General features: G+C 43.9%; 1 protein-coding gene across 1 annotated transcript; it reads left to right on the top strand.

The window, feature by feature from the left end:
• The first annotated feature begins 3,215 nt into the window (after positions 1 to 3,215).
• Positions 3,216 to 8,164, top strand: LOC311142164 (creatine kinase M-type). Its single transcript, XM_084177756.1, has 8 exons — positions 3,216 to 3,274; positions 4,817 to 5,025; positions 5,568 to 5,722; positions 5,915 to 6,047; positions 6,289 to 6,460; positions 6,587 to 6,710; positions 7,264 to 7,453; positions 7,749 to 8,164. Exons 2-8 carry the CDS (start codon positions 4,833 to 4,835, stop codon positions 7,925 to 7,927), a joined length of 1,146 nt encoding a protein of 381 aa, XP_084033882.1. The 5' UTR covers positions 3,216 to 3,274; positions 4,817 to 4,832; the 3' UTR covers positions 7,928 to 8,164.
• The last annotated feature ends 1,033 nt before the right edge of the window (positions 8,165 to 9,197 follow it).

Here is a 9,197-nt window from a genome sequence, read left to right as displayed (position 1 = left end):
GTCTATGACTAGGGTGGCTGGAGTCTTTGGCAATTTTTAGGGCCATCCTCTGACTCGGCCTGGTATAGAGGTCCTGGATGGCAGGAAGCTTGGCCCCAGTCATGTACTGGGCCGTACGCACTACCCTCTGTAGTGCCTTGTGGTCGGAGGCCGAGCAGTTGCCATACCTGGTGGTGATGCAACCAGTCAGGATGCTCTCGATGGTCCAGGTGTATAACTTTTTGAGGATCTGAGGACCCATGCCAAATCTTTTCACTTGCCAGTTGGTCAACACATGCTCAGAGTACACGTCCTGGTAATCCGTCTGGCCCTGCGGCCTTGTGAATGTTGACCTGTTTAAAGGTCTTACCCACATTGGCTACGGAGATTGTGATCACACAGTCGTCCGGAACAGCTGGTGCTCTCATGCATGCTTCAGTGTTGCTTGCCTCGAAGCGCGCATAGAAGTCATTTAGCTCTTCTGGTAGGCTCGTGTCACTGGGCAGCTTGCGGCTGTGCTTCCCTTTGTAGTCCGTAATAGTTTGCAAGCCCTGCCACATCCGATGAGCATTTGAGCCGGTGTAGTAGGATTGAATCTTAGTCCTGTATTGACGCTTTGCCTGTTTGATGGTTCGTCGGAGGGCATAGCAGGATTTCATAGCAGAAGCGTCCGGGTTAGAGTCCCGCTCCTTGAAAGCGGCAGCTCTACCCTTTAGCTCAGTGTAGATGTTGCCTGTAATCCATGGCTTCTGGTTGGGGTATGTACGTACGGTCACTGTGGGGACGACGTCATTGATGAAGCCAGTGACTGATGTGGTGTACTCCTCAATGCCATCGGAAGAATCCCGGAACATATTCCAGTCTGTGCTAGCAAAACAGTCCTGTAGCTTAGCATCTGCGTCATCTGACCACTTCCGTATTGAGCGAGTCACTGGTACTTCCTGCTTTAGTTTTTGCTTGTAAGCAGGAATCAGGAGGATATAGTTATGGTCAGTTTTGCCAAATGGAGGGCGAGGGAGATCTTTGTACGCATCTCTGTGTGTGGAGTAAAGGGGGTCTAGAGTTTTTTCCCGCTCTGGTTGCACATGTAACATACTGGTAGAAATTAGGTAAAACAGATTTTGAATAATTGTTCTGAATAAAAAACACTTGAATGCCATTATGTCATATTTATGACCTCAATAACTAGGAAATACAACATACAGAGGAGCATTTGAGAGAAGCACAACATCATAATAATGAATTAATTTGAATTAGGGAAGGGGTCTGTAGTGTCCATTATGGGTGCAAAGTAATGTGATTGACTTTTGGGGGTCATTTGATAATATTACAATTATAGTGGCAGATGCATGGATTAATTTGCACGAGACAGGAATGGGAGATGGTTTGGGTGAATCAAACCACCAAGGGGCTCTACAACATCTCAGGCATGAGTGTAATACTGGTGCCTGACTGAACATTTTCAATTGGCGCTGATGAAGATTTGATTCAAAGGGCATTAGAGTGGCTTGGAAACATGATGCCATTTGAAAAGGAGACAAATAATTAGCAGGAAAACCTTTTGTCATCATTGTGATGTCGCCAGGAAAACTTGATGCAGTATAACTTTAGCTAGCTAGCTAAGATTGAGGGGACAGCACCAGACAGTACCACCAAAAAGTTATCCTTCCCACCATCTAATCTTTCTTTGACAGCCCCTCTAATCATACAGTGGCCATAAAGAAACCCAGAACAAGACTGGGTCAGAGTAGACTGTGTCTGAAGTTGTGGGCCTGCCCTCACCCGCCAACAGACACATATCCCCGCCACATGATGGGCTTCCAACGCTGCTAAAATGTCCTTCTTGCAAATACTCTGTCTGGATAAAAACATAATGATGCGCAAACTAGATCTGCTGTTCAATCAATCAATCAAATGCATTTTATAAAGCCCTTTTTACATCAGCAGTTGTCACAAAGTGCTTTACAGATAACCAGCCTAAAACCCCAAAGAGCAAGCAATGCAGATGCAGAAGCACAGTGCATAGGAAAAACTCCCTAGATGGCAGGAACCTAGGAAGAAAGAAACCTAGAGAGGAACCAAGCTCCGAAGAGTGGCCAGTCCTCTTCTGGCTGTACCGGGTTGAGATTTAAGAGTACATGTGGTCATTAATGCCAGATCATTGATCTAATGTGGCCTGCATTGATCTAAGGTGACATTGAATATAACATTAATATAATTCACTTGACATGTAAATAACATGCATTACACATGCATTACTAATTAATGTGTAATATACAAAACACATTAAAAGACAAACCTACTATAGGCTAAACTGAGTAGCGTTCATGGGGTATAGGAATCCATGTGATAAGGCAAAAGAATTCCAGCTTTTCCCAACCTTTGCTACTGACATAAGGACCCCTGCTATCCATGGCATGTTTGTCAAAAGCATTGCTCAGCTTTTTTGGAGCGTGCTACTTACTACTCCCACCCTATCGCACAACCCCTCCCACCATCCTGATGACCCAGTGGAGAGTCGACTCCAAAATACTTGATTCCTCGACTCCTTGACCATCGAGCGGGTCTACTCCCATTTTATTTAAAAAAAGAATTGATTGCTGCTAATATTGATTATTTTAGGATAATGTAAGTAACACATATCTGCAATACAATAGCATGTTCTTCGACTAAAGAGCAGCTTCAAGCTATCTGTTTATTGAGTTTTAAATTCATTAAGGTATAGGCAGCTAGGCTGATGTACTGATTAGCCTTGATTATTTTGGTTAGTAGATTGTCAGACAGCTCCGTTTGTATCACTAGTCAATCACATAGTTCATGAGTGTGCATACACACACTCAATTATAGCTAATTGTAGCTCATTTTGGCCAGTTTTGTTAACTTGGAGTCTAAAGAGAGTCAATTCCATAGACTCTGCTAGCAAGAGTCAGGAATCGACTGCAAAAATCCTGGATGGACTCCACAAAAACACTAGATCCCCCACCACAGGCTCTATTGCAGGGGGACAGGGAGGGGAGAGCATGGAGGGGTTGAGAGGGTGAGGGTGCAGCTGCAGCCCCGCCTTGGATGACAGATGTAAATCCAGTCCTTTCGTAAACTAAACTGGGTATCAGAGACAGGCTTGGGCCAATGAGAGACTGGCATGCAATAAAATGGGCAGCCAATGGCTGCGTGTCTGCCCGGTATATAAGAACAGGGCAAGGATCTTCAGAGTTGGGTGACCTCTATATTTTGGCTCTGGTGAACAGGATCTGATCCCAAGGACTGTTACTTCTTTTTCTTGTCTGGTGTGCAGGTAAAAACGCAACGCTGTGCTTTGTATGAATAGCTAAGGCTTTGGGATGAGGGCAGTGTGGCGGTTTGGATTAGTTGGACTCGGAAAGGCTTCTGAGCTTACAGTTTTTGGGGAGAAAAGGTTTGAAAAATGTAATTGTGCACATTTGTTAGCTGAGTTCTGTTATTTTGTCTTGTCCCTATTTGAAAGGGGGAGGTGCTTTACAAGCTCCTCAGTTGTTTTTTTTAAACCTTTCCTACACACTTTTCTTTCGTTTTTTAGTTTTAATCATATTGTTTTGTATTTTTCTTCTGTGCAAATAAATAATACAAATAACAATATACTTAAATGAGGCATATACTTAATGATGCAAAAATAAGTAATGGGTCAGCAAATGTATATATGGGGGCATTCTGGAAGGGTTTCAGATCAGTGGGATAATGAACAGCATATCTTAGTAGGAGTCTGATTCTCTTGGCTCATTTGATAAAAACAAAAAAATTATCTGGAAATGAAGATGTGAATTGTGAAGTTGTGAACTGTTGCAAACTTTTATAAGCTTTGTGTCGGCAAATGGTTCTCTGGTGTGGATACTGAGATAGATAAGTAAGTGTATCACAATCAGATACAGTATAAGGGCTATACACAGCTGTGGAACAGGTGTAAAAAGATTGCTGGTCTTGAATGTCCAGAAGTTGCTTTTCGGACAGTTACTGTAACAGTCACACCCTTTTCATTGCTTTTGGACATGGGCATGTGATGCAACAAGTGTGTCAATAGTTCCGTCCAGATCATGTGCTCATTCTTTTCAATCAATATTTCAAGAAAGGTTGAGGTAAATTCCATCCCAACCAAATGCATTTAAGGAACATAAAGGAAATACAATTTATGAATTGGAGAATGGCCTATCAAGTATAGTGAATACAATTCAATTAATGAGTTGACCTTTAAAATCAATTTACCCTGGTGTTAAAAAACAAATACACAGCAATGTTGTTTCACAAGACTTCATGTGTGACGCGCATCAAGGTAGCTAAATGTTTCAAGATATTGTGATGGAAAAGCAAGAGGGGCTGGAAAGGGTAATGACATGAAGGGGGGGCTCTTTGCATGAGTGGAGAGGAGGGGTTGGAAATATGTTGCATAGGTAAGGGGGCAAAGGGAATATAGGATAGGGGTGGAATGTTGAAGAGGATGTGAGGTTTGGGTTGAGGGTGTTAAAAATACCCAACACACAAGTGCTCCTCCCCCTTATCTATTCCGAACAGAAACATGACCCAGTGGACGGGGACGTTGACTGACGTTTGTAACTAGGATACGGGGTATCCACACCACTAGGAGTTTTTGCAGCTGTTCTATCGAGTATCCCACAGTAATCTTTTAAAACGTTGGGCTAAGGAAGTTTCTCTGGCCCTGAGACAGAGCACTCCTTGTAGACTCTACTCAGCTGTCAGTGTCAGGGAACTTCCTATCAGATCGGTTACTATTAGGATTTGTGGATTGTTTTCTGTGCAAATAGACAATAAAGATCTGAAGATTTCTTATTTTCTTTCACCCCTACAGTGTTAGAAACGCAATCATGCCTTTCGGTAACACCCACAACAACTTCAAACTCAACTTCAAAGTTGAGGAGGAGTACCCTGACCTCACCAAGCACAACAACCACATGGCCAAGGTGCTGACCAAGGACATGTACGCCAAACTGAGGGACAAACAGACCTCCTCCGGCTTCACCGTGGATGACGTCATCCAGACCGGTGTCGACAACCCTGGTGAGTGCCACATATCTCCCAAACCCCCTGAGGATATCACCACAAACACACAACTGTCAAAGGTAGAGCTGAGAAGTTATGATCCCTAAAGTAGTCTGCACAACCATAGTAGCCTGCTGAGTTGAAGCTTAGGCATCAATCAATCATAATGCAATTGCTTAAGAGATACTAATACCACAACATATAATATTAACTAGATGAAGTGGCGTGTGGGTACTAGGGTGATGATGTAGCCTATAACCAAGACTGCACTCTAGTCATTGAGTGGGATGGACACAGGAACCCAGTTGAGGAGTTCCAATAATGCAACGCTGTAATACATGTGGAATTGGGGCTTATATGGAGGGTTATATGCGCAAGCTTCAATGTTCGTGGGCTTTTAGTTTCTTACAATATATAATACTGTATGTGCAGCGTACATTTCACATATCACACTCACACACTTTGAATTCTTGCGTATTTTTCATACAACAGTGGTTTATTAATGTCAGTTAGCCTACTATGTAGATGTGCTGCCTTTTTACCCTCCTCCCCCTCCTCAGGTCACCCCTTCATCATGACCGTTGGCTGCGTGGCTGGTGATGAGGAGTCCTACGAGGTCTTCAAGGATCTGTTGGACCCCATCATCTCAGACCGTCATAGTGGATACAAGCCCACAGACAAGCACAAGACCGACCTGAACTTCGAGAACCTGAAGGTAGAGGCTCATTCTTCTGACATGTTTTATGGCTTTCATTTGCTATATGAAATGCCAAAGAGTACTGCTGAGCAAAAGTAGTGTGGAAAATGTTTGAATAATCTCTACATAGGAGGTTGGGAATCACAAACTTCTTTGAGACACTTTAAATGTTCAGGTCTAAAACTCTGTTGTGACCTTCTCTCTGTGTAGGGAGGGGATGACCTGGACCCCAGCTACGTCCTGTCCAGCCGTGTGCGTACCGGCCGCAGCATCAAGGGATATACCCTGCCCCCCCACAACAGCCGTGGCGAGCGCAGAGCAGTGGAGAGACTGTCCGTCGAGGGTGAGCCTCCCAGCTATCGATAGCTACAGTACATTCACAGGATTATGCATGAAGCTAGGCAGTAAAACGAACAAAAGGGAAATGGAGATCCGAATTCTTAGCCACCCCTCAAATTAATTGGAAATAGAGATCAAGAGTGAATCCTTAGCTAAAATGACTAGTGCATGGTGTCGGATAACTCCATGCAGGGAGATACCATGTTAAGAGTGAGGGGAAACTGAGGGGTTTTCTGTCTCTCCAGCTCTGAACACCCTGGATGGTGAATTCAAGGGAAAGTACTACCCCCTGAATAAGATGAGCGATGCCGAGCAGGAGCAGCTTATCGCTGACCACTTCTTGTTTGACAAGCCCGTCTCCCCCCTGCTGCTGGGCGCTGGTATGGCCCGTGACTGGCCCGATGCAAGAGGAATCTGGTATGTCCCCAGAACACAGACCCATACCAATAGTCAACCAAAACAATACTGTATTGTACTGTACAGAATATCCCACCACGTATCATAGTGATGTGTCATGTGAAACCTCATCCCTCCTTTCTGAAGGCACAACGATGCCAAGAGCTTCTTGGTCTGGGTGAACGAGGAGGATCACCTGCGTGTCATCTCCATGGAGAAGGGTGGCAACATGAAGGAGGTCTTCAGACGCTTCTGCGTTGGTCTGAAAAGGGTATGTACTGGTACTGAAACTATTTTGCAACTAGCTCTCACAGTCTCACGTCTGAATTAGACGTTCAACCATGTATCTCAAACGTCAAATTTCGAAGTTGTTGCAAACATCAAATTTAGAAATGTTTAAGGTTAAGTTTAGGCATTAACTCAGAATGTTTAAGGTTAGGGTTAAGTTTAGGCATTAACTCTGAAATCTTAAGGTTAGGCATTAACTCTGAATGGTTAAGGTAAGGGTTAAGGTTAGGGATTGGCATAAAACAAAATCTCAAAAATAACTTATGCCCATCCACTAGCCCCATCCACAACACCCTAGCAAAACCGACACCTACTTGAGGGTAACAGTGCTCACTGTTGCCCCTAGTGGCCGGTTTCCACGTCATCTCCCGACGTCCTCAGACATGGATGGACGTCGAATACTGACTTGTTTCACGGGTAACTTGGCTGCCATTTTGACAATGCAGAAAAACACCCCTAACACAATGAAAATACATGAAAACGCAGAGAGACAATTACAAGAATGTTGATACAGGGTTGTTTCTTTCACCTGACAGATTGAGGAGACTTTCAAGAAGCACAACCACGGCTTCATGTGGAACGAGCATCTTGGCTACGTACTGACCTGCCCCTCCAACCTGGGAACTGGTCTGCGTGGTGGCGTGCACGTCAAGCTGCCCAAGCTGAGTACACACGCCAAGTTTGAGGAGATCTTGACCAGGCTGCGTCTGCAGAAGCGTGGCACAGGTATCAACACGCACAACAACAAATATCTAGAACAGCTGCTGATATATTCAACTCTGATTCGTCACAGATCACGACAGTCTTCCCTTTAACAACAAAACATGTAAAAAGGAACAGAGATTAAGATGACCGAAAGCTATTCTGAAATAGCCATATCCACAGCGGTTAGGACATCTATTCATTTAGTCTGTTATTTTTGGTGATATTTAGATGATTTACGGTATGAGTAATGGTGCAGAGATTGTCTGAGACATTCACTTACACCCGCTTCTCTCTCCCTTTTCCCTGCTCTCTACAGGTGGCGTGGACACCGCCTCCGTGGGTGGAGTGTTCGACATCTCCAACGCTGACCGTCTGGGATCCTCTGAGGTAGATCAGGTCCAGATGGTGGTGGATGGTGTCAAGCTCATGGTGGAGATGGAGAAGAAGCTGGAGAAGGGAGAGGCCATCGACAGCATGATCCCCGCCCAGAAGTAAAGAGTTGTTGACGTTGCTGGTCGTCTTCTGTTTTTCTATTGTCAAGTAATGTACCATTGAGCCAACCAACCGGCGTGGAGAGGAAACTGATGCTCGCTCTAGAGACTCTTGACTGCTCACCTATTTTTCTTCTTTCCTTCAGCCTTTCTTTCTCTCCTTTGTTTTTTCCTTTCCTTTTCTTCCTTGCGCCTTTTTCCACTTCTCTCCTGTTCAGTTTGTAACATCCTGGATCAGCTTCCACTGAAGTCAGCTTGCCTGACAGATGTGGCATCACTTAAACTTGAAATTTGGTTCTAGAAAAATGATCATTGAAACTGTGATTAAAAAAACCTGGCCTCATGAACTAAAACAGATTGGTCTTTCATGTTCATGCACTCATGATAAGTCACTGCAAATCTAATACTGTTCAATTTAACAATCAAAAAGTGTCTATATGGTTCCACACTACACAGAGTTAATAGTACACGTTCAAAAGTGTAAATTTCACAGATATTCTGTAACTCAGTAAATAGTTGCAAATTAAGATAACTGGCCATCACTGGTTTGTTGGAATTACTCTACTTTGGTGTAAAATGTAAAAAAATATATAATCCATCAGAGACATTTCTTAAAGACATGCTCCCGAACTTTGGCGACTACTAAGTATTTTTTAAACCTCCCACTTTGGTCTGGATGTGTCAGTGTAGTTCATACATGCATAATATATGAGCTGAATTACTGTTTTACCTCAATTAGCCACAAAATCCCTAGTTTGAAAGGAACAGTTTTTCTGGATGCTGTGCTGCGCCATTTTTCCTACATTTACCCCCTAGAAATTTGAGTTCAACCAATGAGCTTCATATCTGTACCTGAGGCAGAGGTCGGTAATCCAGAACAGTGTCACAAGGTACAGAATGGCAAGCAGTCTCAGGGTCAGGGCAGGCAGAATTGTCAAAACTGGGGAAACTGAAAAACAGGGACTAGAGCAAAACAGGAGTACGGGAAAAACGCGGGTAAGCTTGACGAGACAAGACGAACTGGCAACAGACAAACAGAAAACACTGGTATAAATACACAGGGGATAATGAGGACAAATGGGAGACACCTGGTGGGGGTGGAGACAAGTACAAGACAGGTGAAACCGGTCTGGGTGTGACACTTCAGTACCTCGCAATTTGAGTGACAGCTAGCAAGATGCACATGATGCAGCCACAGCAGAGCGAGAAAGAGCAATGACGTGGTGCACATATCTGCACATACAGTAGGGTCCAAAATTATTTACACCCTTGAT

The sequence above is a fragment of the Coregonus lavaretus genome (genome assembly GCF_964263955.1).
Source record: "Coregonus lavaretus genome assembly, chromosome: 15".
NCBI lineage: Eukaryota > Metazoa > Chordata > Actinopteri > Salmoniformes > Salmonidae > Coregonus > Coregonus lavaretus.
The sequence above is the reverse complement of the archived record's forward strand: the minus strand, read 5'-3'. Positions and strand labels throughout refer to the sequence as shown.